The sequence below is a fragment of the Miniopterus natalensis genome, chromosome 8 (genome assembly GCF_054644295.1).
Source record: "Miniopterus natalensis isolate mMinNat1 chromosome 8, mMinNat1.hap1, whole genome shotgun sequence".
NCBI classification, from domain to species: Eukaryota; Metazoa; Chordata; class Mammalia; order Chiroptera; family Miniopteridae; genus Miniopterus; species Miniopterus natalensis.
Window position 1 is genome coordinate 25,176,353 of NC_142088.1, and position 17,956 is coordinate 25,194,308.

Here is a 17,956-nt window from a genome sequence, read left to right on the forward strand (position 1 = left end):
AGTGTTTTCTTTCCTCTTATATCATTGTAGAAAATAGTTAACAGAGTTAAGACATCAAACTTGCCTTAGTTAAAAACTCTCCTTAGACTAAGACTAGGTGTGTGAGAAAAACATTTTCTCTAAAGAAAGTTTTCCTGCAAGAAATGTAAAAGCTTCCAGAACATCCCAAGTTGGAGCCATGTCCTCTGGTCTATAATAGCTATTCATGAAGATTCTGCCACTTGTGAATTATTCAGAATCATTATAAAATGCAGCTTTCATGGGGGGGGGGGGAGCGGATACCTCCCAGAGACACTAAATTTAGTTGTACTGGAGATAAAGTAGAGTGGTCTGTGCTTCCATAATCATGTCAACAGCCTGGCTTTTATCTCTCCTAAACTCCCGGGAGGCACAGCTGGGGTGCAGTCACCCAAGGCAGAAATCTGGGTACCGTGCAACCAGCCTGCTTATTGCTAAGAAGCATTAACATTCCATCTGAACCATCTTATATTGTTGGACAAGAGTTGTTTGAAATAATGTTTTAGATTAGCACCTTATTATTATAGATGCATTGATTATACATTTTTTAAAGAATTTACTGTTTTTTCTAGTGCTAATATAGCTAATATTCTATATCATATCATTCTCTCTTGAAATCTTTTCAACTTTAAAACCACAGAAATCTCTCGAAAACCAACCTTACAGCATCCTTCTCTGCAACTATAATCTGTCAAATGAATTTTTATGGATACAGAACATTGCTATAGATTATTTTTTAGAAGGTTGCTGATTAAATTCACAATATGACTCATGACCAGATTTTATGTAATAACAAATTAGCTGTGATGCTAATGAATGGTAATTAAATGAGCCAGGCAGACATTTTAGAACTTCCCGACCAAGTTACGGAGGTCCAGCACATTTATTTTGATTAGTTTTCTTTCACCATTGTTTTCAGATTGTTTTGGCAACCACACTCAAGTATCAAGATACAAGGCAGAGCTTTGGAATCCATGAAAGGCTAAAGATATTTGCTCTCTGCTCAGCTGGTACTTCCTTGTAGACGACCTCCCTGACCTCTCCTATTATATCAAAACCCATTACACATTCTGGGTAAGGCCACGCAATTGCTCCTTCATGGCACTCGTCACAGAGACAAATGGGACACGCAGTGTGTGATTATTGAGTGACTGCCTCCCCAACAAGACTGTCAGCTCCATGAGACCAGGGGCCATGTTTTCATTCACCAGTACATTCCCAGGCACACAGCCCAGCCCTCTGTAGGAACATACAGATACTTGTTGATGGATGATTGCGATTTCACGCACACACACAAAAATTACTGTTTCCCAAATTATGCATTAGAAGAAGCCTTTTTATAGTTTGTATCTTCTTATTTATAAATGTTGGAAGGGAAATAAATAAAATCCCCTCCTTGATATGGGAGAGAAAGGTATTTATTCTGCACTAATAAGCCAAACAATAACAAGGTCCTAAAAATGTGTCTAAGAGTACCTTTCCAGATACCTAGTCAAGGAAAAATATCAAACTTAGCTTATAAAACCCCAGGGGTAGATGCTATGTCTTCTAAATGTATACTCTTCACTTCATAAGGCCTGATAACATTTTTTTTGTAAGAAGACAATGGCACTGACACATGAGAATGAAGTTGTTTCCTAGAACTGATTCATCCATTCTCTCTCACCTGCACCCTTTTCCCTGGTGACAAATGACAAGCACGGTAAGGCAGCTGGCTGAGATTACAGGTGAGTCTAGGGCTTGCTAGGTTGAATGGGACTAAATCGGCTGCCACCATAATCAGACCCTCCCTTTGACATCATTGTTATTTTGCCCTTCCCAGTTCCAGTCACCCAACACTGCCAGCATGACAATACCAGAACTGCTTGCCAAAACTCAAATATTATTTTTAAAACATATAATAGGCAAAAGTTAAAAATCAAGTGAAAATTTTAAAATAAATGTAGCATAGAGAAGATATAGACTAGATCAATACACAACATTCCATTATCTTTATATTTTTTAAAATTTGGTAAAAAAAATCAATTTTAGCAGGCTGCAGGTGTCAAGCAGAGCTACATAAAAATAAGGGAGTGGTGAATGGGGAGTTATGGTTTAATGGGTATAGAGTTTCAGTTTTACAAAATGAAAAGAGTAAGGACATAGATGGTGGTCATAGCACAACATTTTGAATGTATTTGATACCAGTGAACTGTACATTTAAAATGGCTATTACGGTAAATTTTATATTATGTGTATTTTACCACAATTAAAAACAAAATCCCACCAAGATACTAAGTATAGATCATTCCATTTGGAAAGAGCAGTTAGAAAGGGAAAAGAGAGCAGTAAGAGGAATCACACTGGGAGGCTATGCAAAGAAAAACTAGAAACTTAAAATTAGGGTCTCATAGAGCCATGGGTTAAAAAAATCAAAAGTAGGGGAGCAAGACATAAAAGACAGGATCTATAAGTAGAGAGATCTACGCTATTGATAAGTTTAGTGACAAAAGGACCAATGTATTTAAAGCACTGTAATGCAGTGACGCTACAGGAAAAGATTGGGGGGAAAAAACATAATTATAAAATGTGGAGACCAGTTTCATCTGCCCCATTACGCAGCTGGAAAGGAAGAAGCCAGTGAAACATAAAGTGTGTGCCGCACGTATCAGAAGAAGCCACTGATCGCACGATTGAGTCCAAGCACAAGCAGAGGAAAAAGGCCTATTGCCCTAAAACTGGCTGCAGCGACACCCATGTGACAATGTCTGCCCTCATCCCCGCTGTCTGCAGAGAGAGATCTGTGCTTATCAAAGCACTGAGACTGGCTGCATAGCGTACTTTGGGGTAAAATCTGAAGGGTTTTAGGTGCACTTGAAAGCATTTTTCTATGTTACAATAAAAAGTCAAGGAAATTATATTGTTTATTTTTAAGTAATCTATAATTTTAAATAAAACACTTCCCAAATTAACAACTGACTACAATAGGTTGGCTATGCAAGTAGAGTTGCAGTATCTTTTTCTGGGAGACTTAACAGGAAAAATTCCCATTGTAGGATTTTAATATTATGTTTCACCTTGCTAACTGGCCACAAGATAACTCATGTCTGCACTTACATTAACTTAAGTCATTTTAAGGTCTGAAAGCAATTTAGAGTTTTAAAAGAACGGAAAAGTAGCCGGCCGCACAGGCGAGTTCTCGTCGAAATAGCCAGTCACCAAGGTTAATAAGCAAACAAAACTTATTTTTGAAGGACATCATGGAGAACAGACAGACCAAAGGACGCATTCATGTGCGGGGAGGGGGCTGAGACGGAGCTATCTTGGTCCAGTGATTATCTGCAAAAGATACTGAAGACTGAGTCGTGAGACTCACATCATTCTACCCAAATAAACACGCTGGCTACGCAGGGAGCTGGATTCTGTGCTCAGTAGTGAAAGAGAAAGGAAGGGAGAGGGAACGGATGGGTAGGGTTGGATACTGGCATATGGTAAAAGTGTGGGAAATGCAAAAGGCCTGCTGCACAAGTTCCTGCTCTGGCCCCACGCATGGTGCTGAACTCTGAATTAAAGGAAAACATATGTATGGGAGCTCCCAGGACCATCTTGATTTCAGCCTCCTTGCTGGATTCTAAGCCCTGACCTCTGGCTTAGAAAATCTGGACACTGTCATTACAATTCATATTCATTATATTACATAGCTATTCATCTTTGTCTCTGAAAACTTTTCTCCAGCTTCCCTGGCATTTATTAATATCAGATGAGTATAATACTGGATTTCAGAAAACATATACTAAGGAATTTATTTTGTAGTCTCAGCTCAATTTACTTTAAAACTAATGCCCCTTTCTATAACTCCATGCTGCCAACCCACCATCTACCTGAAGGCACATTTCTCATTTTTGCCAATTCCTTCCTTACTTGTTGGAAATTACATTGGAATTAAATATTTTTAGCTACATGAACCCACATATTCAACCAATATTGACCGGGCTCTACTCCCTCCCCTTAGAGAGTGGGGAGTCCTTGTGTAAATTAGCATGTAAGGAAACCTTTTCAATAGGCAACTTAGAATTTTAGAGGTGAGCCCTGCCACATCCTATTAATTCAGTGATATATCTTAACAGCGTGGTTATTACTAATTCAACCAGTTGTAACCAATGTAAATTGACTCTAGTAAACTTAAGAGAAGGGGCATGTATTAGAAGACTTTGAGGAGCTCTGAAAATTAATAAGACAGGAGAACAAAGCAGGATCTAAGAGCTCCAAATCTAAGATACAAAAATAAAGGAAGAGTCTTAGACAGAAGGGGATCTTCCCTGAGGCACCACTGGAATAAACAGTCTCCCACAGAGCTCAGTCCCTTTCTCTCTCAGCTAAAATTTCAAATTCCAAGGAGGTAATTTGTCTATTATGTGCAGAAGGGGCACCTGATTGACAAGCCCACAAAATGGTGACTTAGAGCTCTTGTATGTATTATCTCATATAATTCTCACTAAAACTGGGCATAGATATTATTAGCACCCTCAGAGAGTACATAACCTGGCCAAAGCCTCAGCTCTCAGGCGATCTGCACACGGAGCCTAGTGCCCTCACCCCTGCTCTAGGCTGCCTGGACTCAGTCGTGAGGATTGAATTTTACAGGAGGCAAGAGGACAGGGCAATGGTTAGAACCATGGGCATGAGTTAAAATCTCAGCTCTGCCATTTATTAGCTAAAGACAAGAAACAAACCTCCCTAGTCCTCAATTTCCTCATCTGTAAGATGGGAGAGATATCAGAAAAGACAGGAGCTGTCTCAAGGTGACACGGTTGTTGCAGAGAAAGGGGAAATGTACATCAACTACTTACCCATGAGTGCCTGTCACATATTAAGTGCTGAATAATTAATGGCCTTTATTAGTTTATGCCTGTCACCCTTGTAGACTGGTCCTGGAGGCCTAGGTATTATTCTTTTGCTATTTGGAGCCTAGCACCTTTCTCAAGGACCAGTACATTAATAAGTCCACATAAATATCTGCTGAACAGAAGGCGTTTGTATCAGGGTTCACACTGCCATGATGTACTCTAGTGTTATAATAAGCTCCTCTTTATATTAATGTGATAGCTCTTCCCTGCCTGTTAAGCAAATGATGCCTATTTTCCCCCATCCCACCCCTTACCCCCAGAGTGTCAATTCATGAGATCAGGGCCTGCATCTCTTTTTGTTTTCCATGGATCTTCGATGCCTAGGACAGAGCCCAGTACACAGTAGGGCTTAACAAATATCTGTGAGTTGAATTTTTAATAAACATTTATGATACTTATAGATCACCTAGCACTTTTACATAAACGTGTGCAGCATCTCTCTGCAGAGCAGGTTAAAGACACAGGCTCTAGAGCAAACCACCTGGGTTCACATCCCAGCTCCACCATTCGCTAAGCAAGTGACCTTGGGTAATGCATGTAAGTTTTTAATGCCTTAGTTTTCTTACCTGTAAAATGGGAATAATAACAGTATTGGGTTGTATTAAAATGTTAATTCATATAAACCTTATGAAACAGCATCTGACACACAGGATGTGTTCTTTAAATGTCGGCAATGATTAATTTTATTTGTGGCTATTTTTCTCCTATCACGTCAAAAACGAATTATTCCGACTGCTTAAATCATTTCCCCTTTCATATAAGAAAATAAGAAAAGTGTCATCTTTACTTAAAATCCTGAAATTAATTTTCAACAGAGCAAATCATAATCTCAAGAAAATTACTTCCAAAGCTCTTTGCAAAAATAAATGTATTTATAATGCCTGTTTTTAAAATAAAAATAATCCTAAATGGCTCCAGATATTTTATAGCTTAAGGCTCTTCCAAATCACTTGCATTGGAACATTTGGCCTTATTGTTATCACAAACAAGAACGGCTATACTGCCTTGAACAGAAGTGTCCATGTGAGTAAAAACACAGAGGCACGAACACCGGGCAACATATTTAGGCTGTGCTGTGCTCGGCCCCCACCACAAAGCTCACTGCCCTGCTAGGGCAGAAAGCACGCAGTGCCAGGGTGCGTCTCCCCATCACTCAGAGCACGGGCCCGGTGACTAGGCCACTCATTACTTAAAAATGCAAATCATCATATTTAACCATGGATGTTTCTGGAGAAATGAAAAACAAAGGGAAAGGGGGCACCTGGACATTTCACGCACCTTCAGCACTGTAATGTTCCATGCAAAGCTCTCAGTTGCCTTGTTGAGTTTCCTTCCTTTTAAACCTTCTTTTGCCCCCAGATTATGAAGTTCCTCATGGAACTCCATTCCTTTAAAAAAAGAGAACATGTAAGATTTCTTAATATATATTGAAGAAAAATAGGCATTTAATAAAAACATTATCAGTAAATATATAATTTCCCATTCCTGTCTTTCTTTTATAATCTCTAAATCCCTAACTTAAGTTGTCCTTCCCATTCCATTCATCCCCACCAAATGGCTATTCTTAGGGAAAAACAATAATAATCCATGCATTAGACTAAAATACATTTTAAACAGCCAGGAGCCATAGGCAAACACATGAGAAGGTAAGAAGCAATTCTTCCAATAGGTTACATCCATCTTGTTTGTTCTGTGCTTGGTTTTTATATGAAATAGTTCAATGTGTGAAGGGCAGCCATATGGGATGGGCATAAATCTCTCTTTTCCTATGAACCACCCATATGCCTTGACAGTAGGCCCTGGAGCCCACATCAATAACAATGGTAATTAATAAATGCAAAATAAAAATAAAAAGATTTTTTTTAAATAGCATTCCTGTAATCACCCAAATGTTTCAGATTTGGGAATGACTTTAAAGTGGTATTTTAGCTCAGTTATTCTCAAAAGCTTGAATACTATAAAAACATCACCACAATCTGTTTCATCAGCCTCTGTCTTAGAACTTCAAGAATGAAAATAATTTTTCTTCTGGACAGTTCATTCCATCTTGGAAGAGCTAAGACTGATATCCAGCCAAAGTCTCTTTTCCCTGGAATTTCGATTCATTCCTTGGTGCTAGCTAGACCCAGATCAACAAGGTCTAATTTCATTTCTGCAGAGTGACTCTTTAAATATTTTTAAAAAGATATTAAAGCCCACTAGAGTCTTCTGTTCTCCAGATTAGACATTCTAACATGTTTCAGCTTACTAATAATGTCTTTTGTTTAAGGATGACATCCAGGCAGGGCCACTGTGTTACCTAACTTCCCAGAGTGAAGCTTGCAGAAACCTGAACCCAGAAACATCTATCAAAGTGGGTTTGAAGCAGCCACTTGAGGGAAGGATGTATCACCACCCTACTTGTTCGAGCTACTCTGCTTTTACTGATGCAGCCTAAAACCACATTAACTTTCCTGGTGCTCACATCTCAAACATAGCGTATGGTAAGAGCATGGCTGTGGAGCCGGGGCTAACACTGGCTCCACCACTTACCAGGTACATGAGCAAGTCTCTGAAACTCCACCATTCAGTTTCCTTATTGGTTAAATGGTGATAATGAGAACGTTTCCCTCAAGGGATTGTGGTGAAGATTAAATGAGTCAATACATGTAAAGCTCTCAAAGTAGTGCCTGACATCATTTTTAAAGTTTGGTCTGGGTTCAAAGGTCAGCTCTACCACATTTTAATATGGGATCGTGGGTAATTCACTCAATCTCTCAGAATCTCAGATGCCTCATCTGTAGATTGGATGTCATGGTTATTACTTTGCAGAGCTGTTACAAGGACCAAGGAACACAATGCAGTAATTAGTATATCCTATGCATATATATCAAGCAATTGTCATTATTGTCATCATCTTCATCATAATCATTATTGTGTGTGTGTATCAAGGAGACATGGATCCAAGAAAAGTAAGAGTACAGAGTTTGGATAAAGAGAAACATAAACAGAGGTATGTCCTCACAGATATGTGAGGACCAGTAAATGAGGCAAAGGCCTCAAAGATTAAAAGGATTATGTTTCAAATTGTAAGAGTGAAGTGGTTCTTGAGAGGCAATGTGGAACCATAGCTTCCATATCAGTAGTAAAAGGTTTTGATAGGCTACCAAACCACAAAAGTTGATTCAGAAATGCTCACCTCTCTAGAAATCTTCAGACATCACCATATATATATATATATATATATATATACACACACATATATATATATATCTGTACTAAACAAAGACTTAAGTGTAACTCAAAATATAAACTATGCCATAAAATATTTAATTTCAAAAATAAGAACACAAACTTTTTTTAAAAATCTGCCAAGAATTATCATTATGATATCTAAACAACATAGTTGCAGGAGGGTGAGAGTGGGAGGAGATTACCTGCTTTCTGGCACTGCACAATCTTTTCCTGGACTGTGTCAGCCATTTCTATGAGAAACCGGCTCTCTTGAATCATCTGTCACAAAACAAACATCAAAAAGGTGGTTGTCAGAAATCCTTAACCTGGCTCATTGGAAAGAGTACATACAGAGAGACCTACATAACACAGCCAGCACAGAAAGCCATGGTCTTAACCACAAGAAATGGGAGAGGGAAGAATAATCTCTGCTCCAACTCTCACCCATTCTAACACTACAGCTGGAGTCATCTATCTTGATTGCTCTAGTTATGCAACATGCCTCTCACACTATGCGTGTCAAACAAATAACTGTTGAATAAATGCATACACATTCCTTAAGCCACAGGTGGCATTCATGAACACGTTTTATTCCACTTCCTCATCCCAAAGGTTACTACAACATCAAGGCAAGTGTCATTGAAACAACAGCAATGAGATTCAGAATAGGGAGTCACCTAGTGATGAGCTAAAGGACTGTTGAAAATATAAATGAAGTTGCCAGCTTGGATTTGGGTGGCCTAAAGATGGCAGAGGTCTAGTCGTTCCTCTAGTAGGGCTCCAGCTCCACTGTCAATAATGAGGAGTGGGTCAGGTCTCAGAGCTACCAACTCAACAGAGCTTGTAGGCACCAACACTGAAATGGTTGTCCCTGCCCTCCGTATTTGCATAGAAAGCAAGTACGTCCAAGAGGTAATTAAGATACTGAGTGAAGTAGGGGAAATAATACAACTGTTGGAGAGATGAAGAAAAGAAAAATCTGTATGTGAAAATGGGGAAAGATGATAGGTAAAAAAATTTGATCAGAAAGACAAGGGACGGGAGGCCTTTTGAAAAAATGATTAAAGAAAGTCAATCAATAAGCAAACTAACACTTCCTGAATTTCCAGCACTCTTCTATTCTCAATAAAAATTGTCCCATTTCATCTTACTATTCCATGTTTATTTGTCTGGCTCAATATTCTGAAGGGAGTTAGTTCAAGGCAGAATTCAAAGTGGACATAAAAGGTCTTGAGTAAGACATTTTTCATGTCAGTTTTTTCTTATCTTATATAATCACTTCCAAATATAAAGTGGTTTGTGATTACAAATTTTCAAATGCAAAAGAACATCAAGTCACAAATTTTTAGTGCCTAATAACTCTATAGGAGTAAAATTCTATTATTCATTCATTTAGCGAATACCTATTAAGCAACCACTATATGTAGGCGTAGTGGAAAGTAGAAGGGATGCAACACATTGCTGAGCGAAAACAAGCATCTCTATCTCCATAGTCTAAAGGGAAGTCTACTCAAATGAATAAAATATGATAATCAATTCAAACAAAATTAATTTACTCATATTTTCTGCTCACAGTGATTAGTCTAAAGTGACTTACTTGAAGGGCAAAATTGACTATCAAAACCATAAAACCAGACACTCAGGAAGGTCTCAACGGAGTCAAACTTTTGAACTGCATTAGTTAACTCTTCCACCTTCCAACAGTTAGTAGAGTGCTTGTGAGTAACAATTTATCGATGGTTCACAGTAGCCTGAGTTACTACAGCTTTCAAATGAATGAAATTTATAGGCAGAGAAAAATTAATGTAGAGGCAATCTGGTTTAGTCTTTTTTAAGCTTAGCATCCACACCTGTAACATCAAGTGAGTTTTTATAATTCTTTCAAAAGTTATCAGAGGTTCCAATTACTCAAGTAGCAGACAAAATGTTTTCATGAAATTCAAGCAAGGGAAACATTCATTTAAAAAGACACATTCTGTGACTTTACCATGACTAAAGAAGATAATATACCATACATTTTTAGAATTATTTAATTTTAAGGCTAAAAGAATCTTAGCTATCATGACCACTGCTTTAATTTCATTAAAAAGTAAACTAATTTATAAGATCATATGATTTTTACCCTTTATTCTGTTAATGTGGTGAATCACACTGATTGATTTGCATATGTTGAACCATCCTTCTGCCCCTGAAATGAACCCCACTTGACCGTGATGTATTACTTTTAATGCATTGTTGTATTCAGTTTGCTACTATTTTATTTAGGATTTTTAATCTATATTTATTAGAGATATTGGCCTGTAGTTTTCTTTTTTGTGTTACCCTTGCCAGGTTTTGGTGTCAGGGTTATGTTGGCTTCATAAAATGTGTTGGGAAGTGTTGCTTTTTCTTCAATTTTATGGAAGAGTTTGAGAAGGAAGTGCATCCAATCTCCTTTGAATGTTTGGTAGAATTCACTAGTGAAGCCATCTGGTCCTGGACTTGTACTTTTTGGGAGGTTTTTTGATGGTTGTTTCAATTTCCTCACTGTTGATCGGCCTATTTAAATTTTCCAATTCTTCGCGATTCAGTCTAGGAAGGTTATATATTTCTAGGAATATATTCATTTATTCTAGGTTATTGAACTTGGTAGCTATAGTCTTTCATAGAATTCTTGTATGATCCTTTGTGTATCTGTGATGTCTGTAGTAACTCCTCTTTTATTTCTGATTCCGTTTATTTGAGTCTTTTCTCTTTTTTCCTTAGTGAGTCTACGGTGCCCAAGACATGGAAACAGCTGAAGTGTCTTTCAATAAATGATTAGATAAAGAAGATGTGGTATATATACAATGGCACATATACAATGGAATACTACTCAGCTGTAAGATGAAACACTACCATTTGTGACAACATGGATGGGCTTTGAGAATATCATGCTAAGCGAAATAAATCAGACAGAAAAAGTTAAGAACCATATGATTTTACTCATATGTGGGATATAAAGCTGAAAGCAACAAATAAACAAGACAAGCAAACAAACAAAAACTCATAGACACAGAGAACAGTATGGTGGTTACGAGAGGGAAGGGGGTGGGTAGTAGTAAAGGGGAAAGGGGGTCAAATATATGGTGATGAAAGATTTGACTTCGGCTGGTGGGCACACAGAAATGTACACTTGAAATCTAAATCATCTTATTAACCAATGTCACTCAATAAATGTAATAAAAAATATAAATAAATACATAGATGAAGCTAATACAAAATTAAAGGAAACTAAGACTTATAGGAGTTGAGATTCTTGCCCTAAAAACAGAACTAATTAATAATCAAGCTGAAATTCTAATCCCAGTTTCCTGGCATCCCTCTTACTTTCATGAAAAAATAGCGCCCCTCTATTTTTGTATGGCCAGGCCATGCTCCATATGAGAACACATGCCTTCACATACATGCAATCTTTTCAGTCTGAAATGTAGCATTCCAAAATCACCAGGCCCACCCTGTCAGAAAGAAAATAAGGGCATGCCCATAACCAATCCATTTCAACCATATTAAAACATATCCTCTCTAAGAAAAATGCAAAAAAAGGAATATGATTTATCATTTCCTTTGATAATATCCTTGTTGACATATTATATTCATTTCTCTTCATTTTGCTCTAAGTAGAGAATATATGCTACCAGTCTCTGATAAAAAACTCTCTATTGATTGAGCAGTTTTCTTTGCAGTATTTTACTAAATGTCTTCTCAGTGTTAAGAACAAAATGAATACGCTTCCTGCATCCAAAAACTCTTTGTAACAACCTGAGAAGGAAGTGTCCTCTTCTTTCAATCCCACCTCACCCCACTGCCCTCAGGAACCCATTCCCAATGCCTCTCATCTTTATTTCATCTGCAGCCTCTGCCTCTCCCCTGGCTTATGCCCTTCTCCCCTGGTCAAATCCTACCAGGCCTCAAAGTTCACTTCAATGGCCCCTCTTCCATTGATGTCATGATCCTCTCTTCTCTCCCTCTTTTACCTCCAAATTCCCAGAACATTCTATTTTTTTAGTCTATGATTTTTTTCTATCTTAGATTATAATGAATTGTTTACCTATGTTATCTCCCACCCCTTGCTTCCCCAGTAAATTGTACTTCCAGTAGCTCAGGGACATTATCCTACTCATCCTTATATCCCCAGATTCATCTATCCGTTTATATAATCACCTTTTTTTCTATTTTACTTTGTGATTCTTATTCCTTCTACACATCTATTACTCATACATTTATCCACAATAAAATATTTTATTTATTATTGATCACTTCTCAATCCCATAATGATCTTTTTTGAACTCTAATATTTCTTTTTGTTTCTAGTCTTTTTTCTAGGCTCCTCTGTTTTTCTATATTCTTACACACTCTTCTGTTTTCATTTTAAATAAAGGATTTGAATCTTAACTGATAACTTTCAGATTAAGTCCTGAAAAATAAATGTAAATCTTTTAACAGAATCATCCCTATAAAAAATATAATACTCAATATCAGAAAATAAATTTTAAAACTTTATTACTTACTTGAAGTAAAATAAAGCCAGGACCAAAACATACAACAAATCATATGATACAAGTTCCCTTCAAAAGCTTCCAGGTAAGTATTTGTTAACCTCACATCATAAGAAGTTTGTTTTTCCCAGTGTCTAATAGATCACTTCATAAAATGATAGTCAAGTGTGATTTAACCTTCAACATAGAACAGCATCCCTTTGACATTCTCTAGAGGATAATCTGAAATCCATTAGTTATAAAAGTCACAACTTTTCCTAAAATAGCTCATCACTAATATCCTCAGAATTTAAAATTATTGCTCATATGAACTTTTCTCATAAGAGCATTTGATCTTCTCTATGATAACACTTTCCACTGTATTTAGAAAAACAATTTTATTCTATCTTCCACACTCAGCTTTCAACTATTTGTGGCTGTAGAGAAAACAAATAAGATGGATGGCTGAAATGTACCAATAATTCCAAACCACATTTAAATGAACAGTTTCAACCTTTTCCCAGCTAAGTAATTTATCTAAGTTGTCAGGAAGGAAAAATGGTTGATGTGAGTTTCATCGCCTTCCTAGGTCTCTACAGATCCTGACAGAAATGACATATAGGTGCAAAAGTCAAGGAGAGAAGGTGAGAAGCATGTCCTCAGATAATCCCCTGGCCGGGTACACAGGACACCTAGCCAGCCAACGTTTAGTTGACTCAAGCGATAGAATCTGGCAGTAGCCTGATTTACTTATCTGATGTCTCAGCCTCAGCTCCCAGTTGCCTTGGCCTGTTGTAGTGATACAAAGAGCTTTTCTTTGGTTCTGTCACATGAATATCTCCTAATGGATCTTATTTCCTTGCCATAGCTTTGTATCAAAAAGGACAGAGGATTTACCCAGATAAAGGATAGCATTACTTTATGCATTAGATGTCCTCAACGGGGATGTATAAAGTTATCAGTTAAGATTAAAATCCTTTATTTAAAATGGAAACAGTAATGCTTTTACACAGAGATGGATTGAACTGTCCAATCTGGGGGGGGGGGGGGACTGTCCTTCCAGCTCTTCTCTGTAGGGAATTTAACTAATTGCCTAGGATCATTGCAGAGTCCCTGTAACTATTTAATGCTACTAAAAAGATGAGCTTCCATCCCATCATGACTCATAAACCTTTCATAGATTCCAATTTTCTTCTGAATTATATCTAAAGTCTTAGAACCACAGAACTGTATATTTAGAAGTCACTTTAAGGACCATCATGGACAATCCTATTCTATAGATGAAAAAACTGAGCCCCAAACTGACTTGCTTAAAGCCACACAGTTAGTTAGTGAAACAGTTGAGTTTAGAAGCCAGGTAGTCTTGAGGAGCAGACCTAAGCTGGTAAGTCATTCTGTGACATGGATATTATATTGAAGTTCAGAACTCCTATTGCAAATGCAAGTGGGTGATTAACATTTAATAAAGTAGAATTCATCAAGTAAAGCATCAGGAAAATACGTTTTTGCTATGACTGCTTCTCCCTCTAAATCTAACTTACAACATGCATCAATCAATGTAGATACTCCTCCTATGAAATCTAGAAAGAGATATACTTACAACCACTGCTTTTTCAGAAAGGAGTGATCAAATTTGGAAAGTCAAACACATAAGAATATGTGAGTCAATTAAAAAAACAATCTACTGTAGACCTACTTTGTTCTTTCTCCCTGGAAAGAGTGAAATAATTAATCCATGTTTTACCTTCCTTCTAATGAAAATATAGGGTGTTGGTTTTTGGTTCTGTAGTGGCTCAGCTGTTCAGATTGCTTAAAATAAGACTTGAATTTTATTAAACTTGGCACATTTTAGAATCTGATTGCTGTTACACATATATCTGCTAACTGGGATGAAGATGATTTCCTTTTGTTTTTAATTTCTTAAAAAATTTAAGTCTGATAAAAGCAACATTAATAGATACTGTTTTTAAGCACAGTCAGTCCTATCAGGGCATTAATTTTCAGTGAAACAAGAACACACATAAGGTCAGGACATTTGCAAGCTGTTGGAAGCCCACTGCCTTTGGTGTACGTGATGGAGTGTTCTGTCCCAGGACCAGCTGAGTCACATTTCCAAGCCTGATTTATTACGGTGCAGGACAAGGGGACTCGCACGGAGTAGGCTAAAGGATGCTGTCTCCGCATTCATGATAGTAACAGGGGCTGCCTCCGTGAGCTGCTTTACGAAAAAACGGATCATTTTGCTTTTTTCCCAGTTGTTCTGTTTCCCAACAGCTGTTGACTATATATTGAGTAATCATTAGAAATGATTGATTTTATCCAGCTATGATTAAAATTTAGCTAATTTATAAAATTACTAGGTGACTAACCTTCGTGAACTTTCTCCAGGTTTGCAGGCCAATTTGACTACCTCACACTTCCTTTAACTAAAAGGGTTGCAAGGCCCTAGCTGATCTGGCTCAGTGGTTAGAGCGTCGGCCCTCGGACTGAAGGGTCTTGGGCACATACCTCGGTTGCAGGCTCGATCCCCGACCCCAGTCGGGGGGTGTGCAGGAGGCAACCAATTGATGTGTCTCTCTCACATCGATGTTTCTCTCCCCCCCCCCTTGAAAAGCAATGGAAAAAATAAATATCCTCAGGTGAGATTAAAACAATAAATTAATAAAATAAAAGTGTTGCAAGAACTTGAGTATTCAGGAATGTAAAGTGAACTTTAAGGACACAGGCACAATATTCCACAATGAAGCCAGCCTGAATAACTTGTTTACTGATATGTCTCTGATACCTAGTGTCTTTGGGACTCTGGTACCAAGTGGAAATGTTGTCAGTCTTCGAGGTCCTGACAATTCCTACATCATACAGAAAATATTTCAGAAGACACTGCCACATCCACAAATAAAAGAGGTTTCAGTGCATTAAGTGCACAACGTCTTGTTTTTAAATAACAAGCTCTGGATGGGCACATGCCAACAGGTTGTTCTTTTTCTGGGTTACATTACTATACAAGCCAACATAGTTTTGAAATGCAGACTAATATAAATTTCTACATAAATGTCATAAGGAGAGAGAGGGATGGAAGAACATTTTCTTTACTTATCTAATTTCGATATCAATTGATTTCAATAAGCAATACTACTGTAGACATACCTACAACTTTTCCCATCCTGAGGCTCAATATATGTTGGTGTAACTCTGACAGAAGAGAGTGTATTAACCCAACTCACTATAGTTGACTTAACTGGGGTACCTGCCAGTATACTGATTCCATTGCAAAAGTGACTAAAGACAGCAATTAGCTCTTTTTTCTAGATCCTTGGTCATGCTAACACAATGAACTGCTCTCCAAATCACACCCCAAATGACTTAGTAAAAGATTAAGTAACCCTTAACTCGTGTTCTCCAGAATGTTTTGATTTCTTTTTTAACTTCAGAAAATCTGTTGTTCTTACCATAGTAAAGTTTTAACTTTTATGTTAATGACAAATAAGTCGTACAGAAGTCACCTTCAGAAAACGCTTTGGGTTTATTTTTTCCAGTTGCAGTCCTCTATAACTATTCCACCTCTGAATGCTAAATTCAAAACACTACCCAAAAGTTCTCCCATTAATTTAAAAGGACCAAATATGTTAGGCAAATATTTCTTGACTATGCATGAGAAAGTAGACAGGTAAGAACATTGGAAAAGTAAAAATTCAGTTTTCTAAAGAAAACATTATGTAAATGTTAGGCAATATTTTTATTTCAAAGTTATTTGTAAATAAAATTCTGCTGACATGAGGTAAGAATAGGGTTTGGGGGTATATTACAAGTCACTGTGAAAAGTCCATCATAGGACTCAAGGTCCTTAGACTCCACTGAGCTCAGGACATATAACATCATTGGGTTCACTCTCTGGACCCTGTGTGTCTCTGCTCCTTCCCTTTTTTGGGGGTAAGCCCTGCCTTCCCATCAGGACTGTCCACTCCTAAAGCATAAAAATTTTGTTTCTTACCATTTCCTTCCCCCAGCACCCTGCACAGCAACAGGTATCCAGAACAAGTTTGTTGAGCTGACTAATCAAAAGCTTAAAGACATACACAAAAATAATGTCAAAGTGTGTTACAAATACACATGTTCCCATCTCATTTTACTTATATTTCTCTCAAGTCAAAGAGCTGTCCTGCTCTACATTATGGCTATTTGTGCTGACAACTGTCTCCATTTATTCATCTCTGTATGACACAGAATCTACTGCAGTTCTTTATATGTGACACATATTAAATGTCATGAAGAAAGTCAATGAATGAATCTTTTCTTAGTAAGGCCAGTTTTGCTAGAGGTTAGAACAAAGAGCTAGACATTGATGGAGAGGGAATTAAGGCTGGGAAGGTAATCTAGGTGGTATCAAATGGAAAAACAAAGGATGAAGAATGAAAAAAAGTGGAAAATACATCACTCAGTTGAAGGAGGGGGTCCAAAGAGAAGGAAATGGAAAGTGAGGATGGCAGACAGTGCTGGCGGGCAGAGGCTTTGCAAGGATAGTTAAAAATAAAAATAGGGTTTGAGGATGATTGTTCCAATTTTGAGTTAGGAAAAACAGAGACTAAATAGGGGACTCATCAGGTTACTGAAATTTTTAAGCAGAAGGAGAAGGGAGCCTGGTGAGAACCTTGGCCAAGTCCATGTAAAAAATGGATATAAGAGTAATGCCATGAGAAAGGAAGCACTAGATCTCATTGATATTGAATTGTAAATGTTCTTAAAAGCCTTATTGGAGTTAATACGGAGACAGAGAGAGCATTTGGAAAGGATTTGGAAAACTGAAGACCGTTGGCACAGTGGGATTTTTTTGCAGTGGTCAGAAGAGTGAATGACTACCTTAGGAAATAAAAAGATTAACCCAGTTTTAAACCTATTAAATTTCTGTTGTTTGTTTTTGAGACACTCAAGTGATGTTCTATCATCAAACGGAGAAATGTGGCCAGGGTAAAATGTTAGGGCTGGGGCTAGAATGGGTTTCTAAAATAATATTCAATCTACATGCATAAAAACACTATTGTAGAAAGAAAAAAGTCAAATCTTTTCAAACAAATTTTGATAAGTATTCTACTGAAATTGCTACATATTTTCCAGTGTAATCACCCACCATTATGACTTCGTATTAAATGGTGAGGAACATAAGAGGATCACCAATCATAGACTCCTAGGCCTGGGCTGGTCCCTACCAGGTCGCCTGCCCTGACCGTGAGCTGCTGGAACACAGGGCGAGGTGCCTTCCACAGCATTTAACACACTGGCTTGTACATGAGAGGGGGAGGAACTCAGCAAATGTTTACAGAATCAAATATCTCCATTCCTGGCTCT

The 17,956-nt window shown here is 37.6% G+C and overlaps 1 protein-coding gene across 1 annotated transcript in view; it reads right to left on the bottom strand.

Annotated features, from left to right (window-relative positions):
• PLCL1 (phospholipase C like 1 (inactive)) overlaps nucleotides 1–17,956 on the bottom strand; it is a 312,956-nt gene that overhangs the window by 26,906 nt on the left and 268,094 nt on the right. Inside the window, exons 4-5 of the mRNA XM_016220590.2 lie at nucleotides 8,321–8,396; nucleotides 6,183–6,292 (exon numbers count right to left, since the gene is read on the bottom strand). Of these exons, the coding sequence (XP_016076076.2) occupies nucleotides 6,183–6,292; nucleotides 8,321–8,396 (186 nt within the window). The remainder of the gene's footprint in view (nucleotides 1–6,182; nucleotides 6,293–8,320; nucleotides 8,397–17,956) is intronic.